Source organism: Physeter macrocephalus, chromosome 8 (assembly GCF_002837175.3).
Source record: "Physeter macrocephalus isolate SW-GA chromosome 8, ASM283717v5, whole genome shotgun sequence".
Taxonomy (NCBI): domain Eukaryota; kingdom Metazoa; phylum Chordata; class Mammalia; order Artiodactyla; family Physeteridae; genus Physeter; species Physeter macrocephalus.
In genome coordinates this window covers 76,830,208-76,849,230 of record NC_041221.1, presented here as the reverse complement: position 1 = coordinate 76,849,230, position 19,023 = coordinate 76,830,208, and the positions used below count along the sequence as shown (strand labels likewise).

At 39.6% G+C, this 19,023-nt stretch overlaps 1 protein-coding gene across 4 annotated transcripts in view; it reads left to right on the top strand.

The window, feature by feature from the left end:
* The first annotated feature begins 1,818 nt into the window (after positions 1-1,818).
* The window catches only part of POC5 (POC5 centriolar protein), a 38,557-nt gene continuing 21,352 nt past the window's right edge, over positions 1,819-19,023 (top strand). The window contains exons 1-5 of one of the 4 annotated variants that reach the window (XM_007114896.4): positions 1,819-1,925; positions 5,826-5,921; positions 12,802-12,943; positions 14,748-14,831; positions 18,103-18,308. In XM_007114896.4, coding sequence (XP_007114958.1) covers positions 5,838-5,921; positions 12,802-12,943; positions 14,748-14,831; positions 18,103-18,308 — 516 coding nt within the window. In that variant the 5' untranslated portion in view covers positions 1,819-1,925; positions 5,826-5,837. Of the gene's footprint in view, positions 1,926-5,825; positions 5,922-12,339; positions 12,497-12,801; positions 12,944-14,744; positions 14,832-18,102; positions 18,309-19,023 lie in introns of those variants that run through there. The other 3 variants (XM_007114895.4, XM_055086622.1, XM_007114897.4) reach the window with 3 other exon arrangements.

Here is a 19,023-nt window from a genome sequence, read left to right as displayed (position 1 = left end):
CTAGACAAGCCACATAACCTCTCTAGGTTTCAATTTTCACATCTTTAAAATGAAGATGGAAACAGAGTCCACGTCACAGGGAGAATCTGAGAATTAAATGAGTTAATTTGTACAGTGCCCTGAACATAGAAAACATTATATGTGTGTTTATTAAAGTTAGTTCTTTATATACTCATCCTTCAGGTCTCAGCTTAAATGTACTGTATCACACAGACATTTCCTGATTTCTCCTCACTTCAAACATAATTCATAACTATTTATTCATTTGTATTGTTAATTTGATTTCTGTTTTCCAATTAGACTAAGTTCCCTGAGAGCAGAGTGTGTCTATTTTATTCACCACTCTATTCCTAGCACCAAAAAAATGCTTTGCATCTGATGACTGTTAGATAAATATTTGTTGAAAGAATAATTACGCAGGGCTCAAGCTGGCAATTTAATTTTCATGGGTTTGTGGAGGGTTTTAGTCTCCCTCTCTCTCTTTGGCTCCACCTCTAGGAACCTTCGAAAAAGAATCTGTTCTAAATTCATAACATGGAGACAGGTTTGTTCTCTTTCTCGATGTAGCTTCACAGAAGAATGGTGATGCCTTAGCCAACAGTTTTCTAGGAAAATCTGCCCCCTAAAGGGACAGAGAAGAGAAACATGGAGCCAAGTACAGGAGGGCACAGGGATAGTGAATCAGAAACAATCACAGTGTAAGGGGTCACCACATGGTAATTCAATTAAAAAACAGATTTTGGGACCACGTATGAATTTGTATCTATCAATAGGAATTTGTCCTTTATTATAAGCATGGGAAAGGTGGGGGGGCAGAGAACAAACATAACTTATGCGGAAGAAACTGTTGGTGCTCTTCTTATTTCATTGCTTGTGTAAATAGAAGTCTGGCTCCGTGAACAGGTAAGTAGGTGAGACCCAGGTTATGCCATTTCTATCTACAGAAAAAGAAATGGATACCTCATCCTCCAGGTAACACAGGGAGCCTGAAAACTCACCGGGATCTCATTACTTGCTCTCCAGATTGGGGAATTCCCTTTGCCACCTGGATCCTAACGTACTTCTAGCCGTTATGCCAATATAAGCTGAAGACTAGTTTTTTGATGTTTATGCGATAGGTATTTTAGATATAGTAAGTCATTTAATCCCCCTACAAGCCTATATGTGGATAGCATTATCCAAGGTGACAGTGAGTACGTGATACAGCCAGGATATACTTATCATGATTCTAAGGTCAATACTCACTTCGTCCGAAGGGCTTCCCTTGCAATCTGACACCTTTGAAGTCATTAGTAAAACCTAGTCCAGCAGTTTCTTAAAGCCTGGTCCGCAGACCCCTGCGTCAGAATCACTGTTGGTCTTTGATAAAAATTCAGATTCCCTGGCCCTGCCTAAGACCGAAGGAATCAGCAGGTGGGGGGTTAGGGATTCTGCTGCAGGGCACCTGTGGAAGCAGATGATTCACATGCATGAGGACCACACGCATAGGCTATGGTCATTATCGCACAGACAGCTGCATAGCACCCTAGCTGACTTCAGCCCTGCTCGACAGTCTCTAACCAAAGCTGCTCTCAGAGCCGCCTGGTCTCCCGCAGGCGCAGAACGGAACTGATCACGGGCTCCTGTACGCTGGGCGGGGCTCCCTAAGACTCCGCCCCCTCCGAACAAGCCGATGCAAGGGGCGGGGCTCTCCCTAAGAAACTTAATTCCGGCTTCTCCCTCCTGCCCCGCCCCGGGATCTCAGACCAATCAGACGGCAGGTTGCTGAAGCTCGGGGCCAATGCTCGGGGCCGTCCTTATTTCCTCCGTGCAGTTTGAAACTGTCCGGTTGCTGCTGAGGAAGCCGCTGGACTCCCTGTTGTCTTAGCGGCGACGCGGAGAGAAGACGCGGAGGAAGGAGTCCGTGTTTGTGGGGAGCCGAGGTGGTGGGTAGCGGCGCCGCGGGCGGGCCCCGCGCCCCTGGCGGAGGCACTGGAGTGGGGTTTTAAGTGTCTCGGCCTGGGTTGGCGCCCCCGAGGATTGGACAGGACAGGGCTGGGGGCATCTTCCCGAAACGCGGGCCCTTCAGCTGTTCTGCGGGGCGGCAAGGTCGAGAGGTTTTTTCCCTCCGAGCCGTCCGGGAAGAGGGCAGGAGTGAGGGGTGCCTGAAGTATAGCGGTATTGTCGCTATAGGTTCGGGTCAGTTAAAACGTTAGGGGGTAAAATGACCATGTCTAACCCTTTGTGTTTTTTTGTTTTGTTTTTTGGGGTTTTTTAAAACATCTTTTTTGAAGTATAATTGCTTTACAATGGTGTGTTAGTTTTTGCTTTATAACAAAGTGAATCAGTTATACATATACATATGTTCCCATATCTCTTCCCTCTACTTACTTCACTCTGTATGACAAATTCTAGGTCCATCCACCTCACTACAGATATCTCAATTTCGTTTCTTTTTATGGCTGAGTAATACTTAGTTTTTAAGTAAGAATTCGATTAACACAGGGGTAAGAGAAAGTGATTGAAGAGAACTTGTAGTCCTTTGCTTGCTCGCAGCTGCTTCTCCCTCTGTAGTCCCTGACGTGGGGAGGGGCTGGCGCACCCCCTCTCCTTGCCTGCAGCTAAGACAGCTCAAGGGCGCAGGGACGTCACCTTGCTGCCCGCTCGCACGTTAATTCACTCTTTCTCTGCCCCTTGGAGGTTAATTTGAATTCCCGGACCCCGCTTCCCCTATCAGCCAGGCAATTACCAAGATGTAATTTGATTTCTCTGGCAATAGACAAGCGCTCGGAACTTTTTTTTTTTTTTTTTGCGGTACACGGGCCTCTCACCGCCGCGGCCCCTCCCGTTGCGGAGCAAAGGCTCCGGACGCGCAGGCCCAGCGGCCACGGCCCACGGGCCCAGCCGCTCCGCGGCACGCGGGATCCTCCCGGACCGGGGCACGAACCCACGCCCCCTGCATCGGCAGGCGGACTCCCAACCACTGCGCCACCAGGGAAGCCCCTGCTCGGAACTTTTTATCTCGTGGTTTCTGATATCTTGGGTTAGAGAATACTGAAAATTTAGTTATCTGATGTACATCTGCTTCCCATCAAAGCAAGTTTCATTTTTCTCCTTTGTCTCTGAACTAGAAACAGTAAGGAAAATGCTGCTGTTGGTAGAGTTTTAGATAAACTGTCATACCTTGTTGGCATCAAAACAGTGCAGATGGCAGATTTATAACATTTTCCAAAAGTACAGTAGTTGTTTTGTGTCTGCAGTATCTATATTCAGAAATCCTTTTTGAGATCTGACCATACTTTTCAGCTTGTTTTTTAAATAATCAGCACCCCTCAACCCCTGCCCCCCTTTTTACCAGTCTGCAAACACATCCTAAAGGAAGTGAATTGAAATAGAAGGGACAAAGTTACCACAGTGGTGGACTTGAAGTCCTTGAAGCAGCCATTCCTTGCTGCAGATGTATGTGCTTATTTTATCCTCCCTAATTGGCTTAACTAAAGTCAGTCATGCTGAGATTTCATTTACTTATCATGTCTCTACACAGTAATGCTCATTGAATAAAGTTGAAATTTCCTTTCCACAGTCTAACCCCAACCTATGTTTCCATTCTAATATTGCGTTTCTCCCTCTATCTGCCCTTTCTATTTCATTTTCTTCATCTCTTAATTTTCAGCCCACTGTGATTGAGACTTGTTCCAGTGTCCACTGAAATTGTTCAGGCTAAATGCCCCAGCAACTTCCTGATTGCCAAATTCAAGGGACTCTATCAGATTCTCATCTTCCTTTGGCATCTGCTTCTGACCACTCCCTCCTGGAAGCTTTTGTGATGCTGTTCTCGTTGTTCTACTGTTCTGACTTCCTTTTCCATCTTTGCTGGCTCTTCTTCACTTCCCCTTTAAATATTAGCTGTTCTGATTTTAACCCTCCTCTTGCTACAGTAGTGGCCCTTAACTTCACTAAAGTTATAGTACCCTCTGGACACATTGGAAGCTGAGAATCCTCTTCCTAGAAAAATATGCATGTGCTAAAAATAATGCATACAGTTTGGGTGTAAGGACCTCAGAATAAGAACTCTCTCTCACACTCCTTTTCGTAAGTGATCTTATCCTCTCTCTTTTTTCAGCAGTTCCCATTATGCTGACGATTCCTCAAAATGAATCTCGAAACCTATACATCCAGTGCAGGCCTCCCACCTTGCTTAACTCCAGAAAGAACCATTCACATTGTAGCCATTGTGAATGGCAGTCCTTGGAGTTGTGCATTGCATAAGTGGTGTGCCCAGATACTGCATACCTGCAGCCTCACTTCCGTGCCTCGGAGGCACCTCACACCCAACAAGTCTGATAATGAGTCCATTACCCTTCCTCCCAACCTGCTTGTCTTCCTGTATTCCTTGCCTTGGGGAGTAGCACTGCCATCCATCTAGTTGCAAGCCAGAAATCTGGAATAGATCAACATTTCCTCCTATTAACCCCTTAACCAATTGTTGATCATGATCTTGAATTTCCACTGCCATAACGCAACTGTCTCACAGGCATAACTCCATCCACTTCCCATTGCTGCCTCCTCCATTCAGGTCCCCATTTGCCAGAGGGAACATTTATCTCTTGGACTACTGAAGTTGGCTCTCCATTGCTCTTTCTTCAGTATCCCACCTCTCAAATCCATCCTGAAAGCTGCCAGAGTGATCTTTCGAAAAGACAAGCCTGATCATGTTATCACTGTGTAAGACTTTAATAACTTCTCTTAGAAGAAAGATGAAACTTTTTAACATGACATAATTATGATCTTCCATGATCTGGCTGCTCCTTACCTTGCTTGTTTCATTCTTAGCCAAACCTTGCTTTGTACCCTTTGCTTTAGCCTCACAAACTACTTGCAGTTCCTGGAGTATGTGTCCATGCCTCATTGTCTTTGCTTATGCTGCGCTATTGCCTTGCATATCCTTTAATCTTTTATCTGTCTTTCAGGTCTCAACACCCTGATCATTTATTCCCACTCCTTCACACCCTCATCATCCTACCCTGTGAAAAAGGCTACTCTGACCTCCCTACTTTGTGCCTCTGTTGTTTTAGGATCTAACAGCACTCTTTTCATCAGTCATTTCTGATATATACATGTCTGGCCCTCCTTACAGATTGCAGAGTCCTTGAGGACAAGGACTTCTTCATCTTACCTTTCTCACACATATAACTGGTGCTCGGATCATTTGAATAGTCATAATATGCCTTTTAAGGAACTTATGTACTTGTTACTAACGGTACTTTTATTATTATTTATGTTTTTGGTTAAGACCTTAAACAATTTTTCTTTGCATGGTATTAGAATCTATCGTTCCATATAGGCTTGCTTTTCTTTTTTGTTTTTTTTTTTGTTTGTTTGTTTGTTTTTTGCTTTTCTTAAAATAGTATTCCCAAGAGGTCAGTTTGCCAAGCAGAGAATTTACACAGGTTTTTCCTTCTCTCTTGGTTCAGTATATTGTAGGAAAGGATGTAGCACCTAGGTCCTCAAACACCATTGAACAGTGATCACACGTTCTGATTCTCAGCAGCCCCTACCATGGCTTTTTCTGGGGAGCCTCCATTTTTTCTTTAACCTTTCATGTATTTGTCTCATCTCCTTGACTACATTATAAACTCACTCGTTGGGAAGTGAGTCTTTATTTTTTTCTTGCCCAGTGATTTCGTCTGTGGGTGTTCAATATGTTGAATGATTTTAACATATCGAATGGTTGTTGTTTACAGGGTATGATGTTATTACACACACATATATGTATATAGAAAACATTTTATTTTAGTTTAAATATTGCAAAAAACAAACTAAAGTTAGCTTGTCCTGTTTTATAGTATTTGTACAGAATGTCATCAGATGAGGAGAAATGCTCACCTCCAGTTTTGCACAATGACTCCGAGCGAGGCAGTTCTGTCTCTTCAGATCTTCAGGTAGGAAGACATGTCTAAATTTGTCATGACTTATTTATTTCAAACAAGAGACAATATGAGGGAAAACTAGGAATACATTTTTCATTCATTCATGCCATTTACAATTATAATGTGTATCAAATTATAATAATATCAAACTTTGGGAATTATTTTTCAAAATTTGGAAGTACCTTACATTGTTTTAATTAACCTTTCAGAAAATAATCATGAACGCTTCCAGCATTCTCTGTACAAAGGCTTCAAACAACACAGTGAGAGGAGAAGCTGAAAATCTGAAGAAACATTTTTTCTTGAAATTTTCTCTTTGTAGCTCTCTCATATGAATGCTGCTTTCACTTTAATGCAAATTAATCCAATATCAAACCATCCAGAGTTCTGGGGCCCTAGATTCCCCAGTGTTCCACTCTTGGTTCTGGCCCCTGTTGCCATACCATTCAGCACCTGCTGGTGCCCGGGACCTGGACAGTGACAGGTACATTGACTACAGAAGGCGTGGCTTTTATATGAAATGTTTTCAATTTCTTTTCATTCTAAGTGTTTTATCATCAAAAATATGGATTCAGATTTCTAGAGTAGATTTTAAATGAGAGAATACTGACATGGTATAGCTTGGGTTTTATGGTTATATTACTTAAGAGGGGAAAAGCTGGATAGTATGTTTATGCCTAAGTAGAGTAAGTTGTTACTGGCACTGCATAAGATGACAGAAGCTTTAGGGAAACATTTTATGAAACAGATGTGTTCCTTTAATTGAAATGACAGGTTTAGGAATTGGGAAGCCATTGGAAAAGTATCCGTGAATATTTACTAGGGTAAAAGTGGTCTGGAATTGTGACTTAGATGTTTCATCCTTGCCTTCCCTTTGGATGTTACCTCTCCCATATAGTGCTATCTCTTTAGGCAACAGTGTTGTCCTGCACCCTTCATCTTTGCCATATCCAAACTTCCTTCAGGAGAGAACTGATTAACTTATTTATACCTGTGATATTGTGAGTTATAATAAATAAATAGTTGGTCTTCATCCCATTTCTGGCACAGAGCTCCTAAACCTATTGGAATTTCCTAACTAGTGAGAATGATGGTATCTTTTGTTATGTTGATGCTGTGACTTTGGACCTCGCCTAAGGATGGGGACTGGTGCCAGGAGAGACAACCATGTTATCAGAGGGTTGAAACTTTCAGTCACACCCCCCTGACCTCTGGGAGAGGGTCTTGGAAGTTGAATCAATCGCCAGTGGTCATTGATTTATTCAATTATGCCTATTTAATGAAGCCTGCATCAAAACCCAAAAGGACTGGGTTTGGGGAGCTTCCAGTTGGTGAACACGTGTAAGTGCTGGCCTGCCAGGAGGGTACGGAAACTCTGTGCCCCTTCCCCATACCTTGCCCTGTATATTCCTTCCATCTGGCTATTTCTGGGTTATATCCTTTTACAATAAACTGGTAATCAAGTAAGTAAAATGTTTCTCCGAGTTCTGTGAGCCCTCTAGCAAATTACTCAAACCCAAGGAGTGGGTCTTTGGAACCTCCAGTCCATAGCTGGTTGGTCAGAAGCACAGGTGATAACCTGGACTTGCGACTGGCATCTGAAGTTGTGGGTTGGGAGAGGGCAGTTTTGTGGGACTGATCCCTTCACCTTTGGAATCTGATGCTATCTCAGGTGGAAAGTGTCAGAATTGAGTTGAATTATAGGACACCCAAGTGGTGTCTGAGAATTGCTTGGTGGTGGTGGGGAAAAAAACTCACACATTAATTGTTGGGTCCAGGACTCTTTAATACTAAAATGTAAACACCTTATAAGATCTCAAGTTGTCATTTTGTCAAGAAAAAAAGCTTTACGTCAAAATAAATGTCTAGAGTAGAAGGTGGTGGGGAAAAAAACTCACACATTGTAATTGTTGGGTCCAGGACCCTTTAATACTAAAATGTAAACACCTTATAAGATCTCAAGTTGTCATTTTGTCAAGAAAAAAAGCTTTACATCAAAATAAATGTCTAGAGTCTTTACGTCAAAATAAATGTCTAGAGTAGAATTTTAAGAGAGGGAGGGGGAAGAATCTTCTAGACATGCCAGAAATCATTTTGTGTTATTGGTTACCTACTTAGAATGTCACCTCAACTGAGATTCTGTCTTTAGTAACCCTCAACTTATGACCCTACTTGTTCTTGACTACAGTTGAAAAGCTGCCCATATTCCATTACTGGAAACATTTCAAAATGAAATACCAAAAATGATGTTAAAAATAGAAAAACATAAAATAATTATATAATTTAACATATATAGTAAACATGTAACACCAAACACTTAATACAAAAGCCCCGCATAAATCAGTATTCCTCTTAAGGGTGTTTTTATTACTGTCTCAGATATGTGAATGCTTCATAAAACTGTTGCTGATAAATGTGGAGGGAGGGGCAGCATCCATAGTGCTTATTCACTTACAGTTTCCTCTAAGCACAACTCAAAAATATCAGCCAGTTGTCCTGACTGCACCCGGTATGCATGGGTTCAGCTGTATTTTAGGCTCACATCAGTCCAGCTCTTGGGTGGGGGATGGGGGGGTTGGGGGAGTGGGGGGGCAGAGTTACAAGTTTTGGTTATTACTTTAGGATTCTTGTTTACCTTAAGGCAGGTTATCTTTGATAGTTAAGAAAGACAATATTTTGATCCTTAACTAAAAAATAACCCATTCGGCCTGTATCTACGTATATGAAACTAAAATAGTTGTTCAAATAACTGATTTTTAAAAATTTTCCTTTAAAGTAAGTTAAAATGTATATGTACATCGAATCCTATTAATGTATACCTGTTTACATCCCCTTTAACTCATAGTGATTGTTGTGGGAACTTGGAAACATATGTTTGGATCTTTCTCCCTTTTCAGAGGTCAGACTAGGGAAACCACAAGTTAAAGTCTCTGATTTTCACTTCCTCTCCATTCCTAGAGGCACAGTTTATTCCTGTGGTAATAAACTAACCGAGCAGAGCTGATTTGTTTACATCTAGTTGTAACTGCCTCCAGAGGAAGGAGATGCTAAAAAGTTAATTGACATCAAAATACAAATATAAGATAGCTATTGTATTAATCTTCTCCTGCTCTCTTAACAAAATACCATAGACAGGCGTTGTTTAAACAAAAATTTATTGGATCCTAGGAGTACCAAATGAAGATCTGACAGGGTCAGTTTCTGAAGAGGGCTCTCTTCCTGGCTTGCAGACGGCCACCTTCTCATGGCCTTTCCCTTGGTACATGTGTGCAGGGAGAGAGAGAGAGAGAGCTCTTTGTTTTCTCTTCTTATAAGGACATTAATCCTTTCAGATCAGTACTCCACCCTTATGACTTCATTCAACCTTAATTATGTAATTAGTTCCTTAAAGCCCCCCTATCTAAATACAGGCACACCAGGGGATTAGGACTTCAACGTGTATTTTGCGGAAACAAAAATTCATTCCATAATAGCCACACTTTTATATGTTCTTTGCCAAAATCAAAAGTTTACTTTGGCTGTTTGCAGATTATACTGGGACTGGTACATAGTCTTGTGGTCATCTGAGGACCCAGTCTTTTCTCTCCTGCTGCTCGACCCTGCCCTAGGGTTGACTGTGTTTGCATTGCCAGTGCATTGACTCACTACAACCTCTAGCCCATGAGAAAAGCTGAATAGGAAGCAAGCAGCTTCTTTTTTAAGGACTTGATCTGAACTTGCACCCATCATTTCCATTCAAATCCCATAGACCAGGTCTCTTGGCCACACCTACTTGCGAAGGAGGCTGAGAAATGTCTGTGGGTGCCCATTTGCCTAGGTCAAACCCTGCAGTTTTATTAACTTAAAGGAATAAAGGGGAAATGGATGCTGCTGAACTGTTAGCCTCTCTACCATAGTAAGTTATCATACTTAAAATTTTATATATTATGATAGTTAGCTCATTAGGACTGACTCATACATTCAGGGTTGTAGGAACCAGTGAAATATCTTGTGTATGGCCTCAAGCTATAAAACTATTTGGGAATTTCCTTTTATTCTAGTAACTGGAAATCTGATATGGTTCAGGAAATATAAACCTAAGCCTTTTTACATCTATTTAAAGACTTACAGTTATTTTTGTTTACATAAAAATTAAATGTTGTATCTCTGATACTCTAAATGATTTTTTTTTCTGATAAGAGCCTTCAACCTCAGTGATAACCATTATGTGAAACACTGACTCTTACTTTCGATCAGGAAATGTAAGTTTAAAACTCAGACGTGTGCTTATTGTCATGAAGAGAACATCACTGACAAAGGAGCTGTCTATAGCAATCTGAAGGAGATTCTGATGATTGAGTTTTCTAACCATGCTCTCTTTGCAATATCTCTGTTTCTCTTCTGTTGCTAGCCTTAATATATGTAAAAATCGATATTTGCTGTGACTAAAATTTACTGCATGTAAGTAATCTATGTTAAATGTTAAATCAAGGTTGAAACTGAAACCAAGTCACTCCTTTACATTTAATTCCCCTAAAGACTAGCAGTTTTCAAACATCTACCAAGCATAAACATCTATCAAGCATAAACTCTTCAAACAATTTTACTTCAAATTCCAATATAAAAAGATTAAAGCCAAACTACAGTTGTATAGATTTATTTCATAAATTCAAATTTGTGACATTTACTTCTCATAAAAGCAGTAAGGAAAAACAGTGGAGCTGCCTTGATAAACGTACATTTGAGATTGGGGGATACTCAAAGGCCGGTGCAGTATTATAAACCTAAGTATCCAGTTTACTTCTATATTTTGTTTGGGTTACAAATTAACAAGAAAATTCTGATTCTCAATATAAGTAGTTGAAAATAGTAGATTTTTAATAACATATCTCACTTTCAGTTAAACTGATTTGAAGTGTAAAAAAGAATTGCTAGGAAATTTTTGATTCAGTGTTGAATCACCAACAAAAATTTATCACCTCTTCAAACTTTTTTATCACACAAGCAGCACCCAAAGACTCAAACTTAGAATAAGTGCTAATGGTAAGCATGTGACAAGGTGTGAAGTCACTGGCTACCACACAGCTCATCACTCTCGTGTCATAAAGAGGGACTGGCCCCATCAGATGTGCTTGAGTTTGAGTGGCTGGTAGTTGGTGTGGACCCCTTATGTCATAGTTGTGTGCTCACCTGTACAGCTTACTTGAGCAGATGTGTACAGGTGTGAAGTTAAAATAACAACAAAAAATAAACTTGTACAGAGCTACAACCTTTCCAATCTATGACACATTCACAAGAATTTGACATCAATGACAGAAGGAACTTTATTCCAACCAACAAACAAATTTAATAATATACAGCTTCTGGCCTGTTAAAATTTAGTATATATGGCACCTTTGATAGTGTATGCTCTTTTATTAGTTTTTTAAAGAGTTAAATAGCTTGAAAATGAAATATGAAGAAAATATTGTGGATTCCCTGAAGTACCTTGGCAACTAGTTTGAAACGTATTGATATTGACTACTTACATAGTCTACAAGGTAGTTCTGACTTCAGAACTCTGACTGCAATTACATCTATTCTTTTGGGAAACACAAGACATTATGATATATTCATGGCCAGAAACTTGAGTGTGTTTAGACAGTTAAATATTCTTACTCATAGAAAACATAGGGAAAAAGTAAGGGTTGCTAATTTTCAAACACCTATACCATATCATAACGGTCTTATTAAAGGTAAGGTTCTTTCTTTGCTTTAGACAGAATCTCTGTTAACTCAATTCAGCAGATATTTACTGTGACACTTCAAGAAGGTAATTTTTAGCATCATTTTTCTTCATCCTGAAGGTGAATCAAATAATAAGACAGTTATGACCAATGAAATGATGATAGTGGAATTTTCTATATCTGAACTAAACTTTTTATGGAGGAAAATTAATATTAAATAATTCTTTAGAATAATGACATTTCATATTCTTGAAAACCTTTCCCCTGTTTTTACTGCAAAGATGTTCTCTGGGTCCATGGCATAATATCCTTAGAAATTACTCCTGAATAGGAATATTTGTTGCCTCAGTGACCAACCCCTTTTGAATGGAGACTAAGTTCCAGTATATTTTTTACTTCACTGATAGAATTTTTTGGTTTGGCTAAACAAATATCTAACTATCTATATTAGGAAACTCCACTTTTTTTTTTTTAACTTGAGGAATATTCCTGTAAAGTCTACACTTTATGGCGCGCTTCTTTTTATCCTCCTTTGGCATGTGCCATGATGTGCCAGCAGGTAGCATGCGGGTTGGCATTGTGCTCTCTTTTTATCTTCAGTATTCTTTCTCTTCCAGTATCTCTCATACTCTTTCCATGCTTACATATGAAAAGAGACTCAGGGTTGTTGTAGAATTGGGTGGGAGCAAGGATTGATCAGAGCCAAAACTACTTTTCATCCCTAGACCTTCCTGTTGTGGAGTCTTTGGGAGCAGCATCTTAGAACTAAATGTCAGAAAAGCAGAGAAACTGCCGTGTCTTTTCCCACCTGCGAGGAACTGCCAATTGAAAGAGGGCTCTTCTGTGTTGTAGATGTTGATCAGCTTCAGGAAACTGCTCTAGGTAATCTGTGTCACCGTTTTAAATTGACATACTGAAGGAATATGGGTACTAAGGCATTAGCACTAGAAGAAATTTGGGCAGGTATATTTGTTGGATTTTTTGCTTGTTTTTAAGAAATTTTACTTACTACAAGAGAGTGAGTAAATGATGAATGAAAAACATAAAAGTACACGTTCCTTACTATCGTTTGGGCATACTGTTTCGGGAACTGAAGTAGAGAACATCTTTGTGCCTTTACCATTCTTTTGCCTGAGTGTCCCTTGTGACAGGGATATAATACATTATTTATTGTTGGCTTCTCATAGGAAGAGTATGAAGAACTGCTTCGTTATGCTATAGTGACTCCAAATATTGAATCAAGTGCTTCACAGCCGTCTCATTCTAAGGGAGAAGTGGTGCCAGATATTAGAATTCCTACTATAATTGATGATATTCTTCAAAATCCAGGTTATGTATATTTTTCGAGATGTCTCTTCATTTAAGATGTTACTGAGTTTTTTAATGCTATTGACTTTTGATGGTGAAAATACTTCTCCAGTGATTCTTCTCAATCAACAGTGTATATCACTATAATTGGGGGAAATTTTACATTTTAATACGTTTTTCTTGGCTCTTTTATAACATTCGATTTTTATTTGAACTTCATTTAGCTATTTTATGAAAAGTTATAAAATTAGAGCAACACTGTAGCAATTACATGTCTCTTAGTGGAGTATGTTGCATCTCTGTACTTGTTACAATGGTTTTATGCCAGGAGACACTGGAAACGAAATGCCCAAGCCCCCAAATTAGAGATGGTCTATAGGTAGCCCTCAGAACCCCTTAAATTCACGAACCATGTGCTAGGACTTTGTCAGCAGTATTTATACAGGCCCGGAGGACTGTTTGGATTGTTACCGCAAAGGCGAACCCATCTTTGAACTGTGTCACTGCCAGAATTGAGAACTAACACAAACCAGGATGTGTGTTGATAGATGAGTGAGTGAAAGGTAAAGAAAGGAGGATAAAGCTCCTTTTACCTATCTGTTCCTTATTCGATACAAGATTCCAAACAGCTCACTCAAAACAAGTGTTCTTTCAGGGGGTGCAGATAGCCCTCCTAAAACAGCCCTGATAATGGGCAGTTATCAACAATAAGCATAACTCCAAGGATCCCTTGTTGAAGCACATGACACAGCCTATAGTCAGAGCCAGGAGGCTCTTGGGTTCCTGGTAAGTCACAGCCCTAGTGTCTGTTGTTCCTTTCCCTCTATAGACATGGAGTTGTCATTGCTTCTCAGCCTACTGCACTGGATCAACAAATAGGACCAGAACCTCAAAACATACATATTTCTTCTAACACTGAAATGTACTAACACTGAACACTTTCTGCCCAAATTCTGTTGATCTTCAAGAGGTATGACCCTTGGATTTAGTCATTCTCCATCAGTGATCTCGACCATGTTTTGATTATATGCGCTTCCTACTGAGCAAACCCAAAGTGCTGAATACTCTCTTAAAGCAATCACTTGGGACCTAAGAACCCTGGTCTTTTCTAGCATGCAAGATAGTATTCATTTGTTTATGCTCTGCCCTTTTCAAAAAGGATTTGAGATCTAAGCATACAACATGCAGTGAGTTTAGATATCCTGATTCACACACGACTTGCTTAGAATGGACTACGTAAATTTATCCCATTCTCTTTACTCTTGGTATTGCCATTGCTTGGTATAAATGGGGTGTGTTGAAGTTGGCAAAGTCTCTGTAAGCCTCTGACACAGCCATCCTTCTGAGGTTTTTTTTCCCAGTTTCCTTTTCGCCGTGTACTGACTAAAGGTTTCTGAGGTGGAAGTAAAGAAGTCCCTATTTGGGGGCAACCTGTGTCACTTTAGTTTGAATGCAGCTAGTGAAAAGCAGCGGGCCCCGGAAATATCCAGTGTAGGATAAGACAGCTTTTCTAAGTTCTAATGTCATTCATCCACTTACTCTTTTAGTGTGAATTGAATGCCATTAGTAGACTGAATTCTTTTTCATCCATATTTTTTGGGTGAATTGAGCTTATTAATGATACAATAAGACTTTCCGAGTCAAACTTTTTTCTTTCTTCCTATTCTTTGTCTTAATGTTCCTGTATCCCCAGCATACTGTATTTTCCTTGTTCTAAAATCTGACTTGTGTACAGCTACCTTCTTAAATTAGGTGTGTGTGATTAGGCATTCTACATAAGACTGGTTAGGTTTAATTAAAAGAAAAATCTTTTTCTTTTCAGCAGGAAATAGCCCTGCAGTAAGGGAAACGAGGATGGAAGTTGGAAAAAGATGTGATTTAAATATTTCAAGTCATTCAAAGACAGACGGTATGACTTTTCCTTAGCTTATTTTTATTAATATACAACATTTTGTGCTTGGTGAATATTATCCATGTAGTAAGGGGAATAATTGCATATTACTTATTGGCAGGATTTTTAAATGCTGTTATTGCTAATTTATTAAGTAATACTATTTAAAATAATTTTGGGGGCTTCCCTGGTGGTGCAGTGGTTGAGAATCTGCCTGCCAATTCAGGGGACACGGGTTCAAGCCCTGGTCCACGAAGATCCCACATGCCGCTGAGCAAACTAAGCCCGTGCACCACAACTACTGAGCCCACGCTCTAGAGCCCGCGAGGCACAACTACTGAGCCCACATGCTGCAACTACTGAAGTCTGCGTGCCTAGAGCCCGTGCTCCGCAACAAAGAAGCAACTGCAGTGAGAAGCCCACGCACCACAACGAAGAGTAGCCCCGACTCGCCGCAACTAGAGAAAGCCCATGTGCAGCAATGAAGACCCAACGCAGCCAAAAATAAATAAATTAAATAAATAAATTTATAAAAATAAATAAATAAAATAAAATAAAATAATTTTGGGGACTTCCCTGGCAGTCCAGTGGTTAAGACTTCACCTTCCAGTGCAGGGGGTGCAGGTTCAATCCCGGGTTGGGGAGCTAAGATCCCACATGCCTCGCAGCCAAAAAAACAAAACATAGAACAGAAGCGATATTATAACAAATTCATGCCGCTGAGCAAACTAAGCCCGTGCACCACAACTACTGAGCCCACGCTCTAGAGCCCGCGAGCCACAACTACTGAGCCCACATGCTGCAACTACTGAAGTCTGCGTGCCTAGAGCCCGTGCTCCGCAACAAAGAAGCAACTGCAGTGAGAAGCCCACGCACCACAACGAAGAGTAGCCCCGACTCGCCGCAACTAGAGAAAGCCCATGTGCAGCAATGAAGACCCAACGCAGCCAAAAATAAATAAATTAAATAAATAAATTTATAAAAATAAATAAATAAAATAAAATAAAATAATTTTGGGGACTTCCCTGGCAGTCCAGTGGTTAAGACTTCACCTTCCAGTGCAGGGAGTGCAGGTTCAATCCCGGGTTGGGGAGCTAAGATCCCACATGCCTCGCAGCCAAAAAAACAAAACATAGAACAGAAGCGATATTATAACAAATTCAATAAAGACTTTAAAAATGGTCCACATCAAAAAAATCTTAAAGAAAAATAAAATTAAATTATTTTGTAAGATGCCAGATACTACAATTAAGACAGGTTAATGCATTATAATGTGTGGCATATTTTTCTTAAAACTGCTAGATTAGAGGGCAGATTTTTTTAAAATATTTTATTTATTTATTTTGGCTGTGCTGGGTCTTAGTTGCAGCACACGGGGTCTTCGTTGCAGCATGTGGGATCTTTTAGTTGTGGCATGCATGAGGGATTTAGTTCCCCAACCAGGGATCGAACCCGGGCCCCCTGTGTTGGGAGTGTGGAGTCTTACCCACTGGACCACTGGGAAGTCCCAAAGGGCAGATATTTCTAAAGATTTAATGGGATATCATTTTGGCCAATTTAATTTTTTTCATAAACCAGAACATTATTTCCCAACTTTCAGGCATCCATGTACAAACTTAATGACTTTTGTCCCATCTTTATACCACCTCTCCTATCATTTAGTGTTTTTTTTTAGATATATTCATTTTTAGCTTAAATTCATTTTAAAAGGAAAATTTATATCTGTCATTATTGATTATCGCATAAAAATAATGTATACTTGTTACAATTAGAAAGCAATGGTTAAAATAAATGCAACTAAAACAAAGTTGCTAAATTTTGATTGAATACTAGTAGTGATGATATGTTCAGCCTGAAGTCTATTTTTTCTTTGTTGAAGGGTGAGATTAGCAAGTGTTAAAGAGGTTGTAAAAGCATACCAACACCAGACTGAAACTTTTTCTTTGACATAGAATAATAAAAATAGACTGTGATTCAGTGTTATTTAATGTAAGGACCGTTTAAGCCACCATATAAGAAATGCCTCTGTCCTTTAGTTTTCTCACTTATAAATGGAAGACTTGGAGCCTCCCACATTCTTAAGTTGATGCTATTTTTTAAAAGGTGAGTATATATTTAAAAAAAAAAAAAAAAAAAAAAAGCAGAGCCATGCTTTTTCCCTGAGTGCAGATCTAATTGTAGTAAAAGAGAATATTCATGTACTTTGTGATTCTGCCTTTTTCTTTGGGTTCCTTAACCATCTTCAGAACATGTAGGTAGTGTTTCATTGTATGACTAGCCTGAACCATTTTTTGATACATTTTTTTACACAAAATATATGTATTAGGGAACGATTTTCCCTTTTGCAAAGTATTCTGGAAAGATTTACTTTTAAATAACAAGTTCTATAGTAGATTATTTTTTGTTTGATACATTCAGTAAGGAAAAGAGGAAAGCCCTTCAGTCTTGGTTATTAGGACCCTTATAGTAAAAGTGTGAGATACATGAGAAATTAAGATGAATAGTCTGTAATTCCAATATTCATGTGTGACAAAATAGTAACTTTTCTATTTTTATGCTTTTTAAAGATAGATACCAATTCTCTTTCTGGCTCTGGCTCTCACACCATCCCCCCATGTACATGGGAAGGAGGTGGGAGTGATGTACATATGTACATACATGTATATAGATACATATATTTCTCACCTATATGTTGAAGGCTCACAGGGTGCCTTACAACTGAGTGTCTGATAAATTAAACTAGTCTCTTATAGTGTTGAATTTTAGTAGTGTTAAAACCCACCCCATTGTTTTACATAAAGTAGTAATGACTTATATACAGCCATTCTGACCTTGGTCAATTACTTAACCCTTTCTAAACCTCAGTTTCCTCATCAGTAAAATGGAGATAATAATACCTTTTTCTTAGAGTAGTGTGTATTATGAGCTAATCCTTATGACGTTTTCATTACAGGAACATAAAAAGCACTTAGTAAATGTTGATATGATGATGTGAAAGATAATAGTTTCAGCTCAGGCTATACCTAGATATATGAAACATCCTTATTTGGGATAGAGGTCATTTGTGGGTGGGGGAGGGAAGTGTAGGAGATTTCTTGTGCTGGTCAGTCCTAAATCAGTGACAATACTGAAATTTAAAATAGCCAGGTTCAGTACACTGAAAGTCCATTCTCTGCATTTTCCTCAGCCTCCATAGATAACTGACATCTTGTAGGCTTCCAGTATAACTCCTTACCAATTTGGGTTATTTTCAATTTAGCTAACCACTCCAACTTTTCTTTTCTTCTAGGGTCATCACCAGTGTCGTCCCCAAGGAAGTCACCTCACCTGGTTATGGACTTTTTCAGTTCGAATCTTTTAGTTGACTCTTCCTCACCAAGGTCTAATTCTAGTCCTGTAGATGCCCATGAAGTAGTTGGGACCGATTTTCTTATTTCTGATGAAAACCTTCAAAAGATTGAAAATGTTCTTGATCATTGGAGTTCAGGTCTTAAGGTATTACAGTGTTCACTTACAATTGTTTAATATGTAGTATAGCAGTTTTGCTCTTGATTCCACTGTTTATTCTTCTTTTCTTTGAATTAAAAAGTTTAAAAAAAAAAACTTTAGTTGCCTTAGATCAGTCCAGTGTCTTAAATCTATGCCTCTCAATCGTTAACCTCCATATGAATCACCTGGGGATTCTGTTAAACTGCAGCTTCTTATTCAGTCTGTCTTGGCCATGGTCCAAGATGCTGCATTTCTTTTTTTTTGAAACGCACATAGTTAGACCTGTACCACTTTTTTTTAAATTTTTTTATTTAGTTATATTTATTTATTTTTGGCTGCATTGGGTCTTCGTTGCTGCACATAGGCTTTCTCTGGTTGCGGTGAGCCAGGGCTACTCTTCATTGCTGTGTGTGCACTTCTCATTGTGGTGGCTTCTCTTGTCGTAGAGCACAGGCTCTAGGCTCCTGGGCTTCAGTAGTTGTGGCACGTGGGCTCAGTAGTTGTGGCTTCCAGGCTCTAGAGGGCAGGCTCAGTAGTTGTGGAGCATGGACCTAGTTGCTCCATGGCATGTGGAATCTTCCCGGACCAGGGCTCGAACCTATGTCCCCTGCACTGGCAGGCACATTCTTAACCACTGCACCACCAGGGAAGTCTCTAAGATGGTGCATTTCTTTTTTTTTTTCTTTAATAAATTTATTTATTTATTTATGGCTGTGTTGGG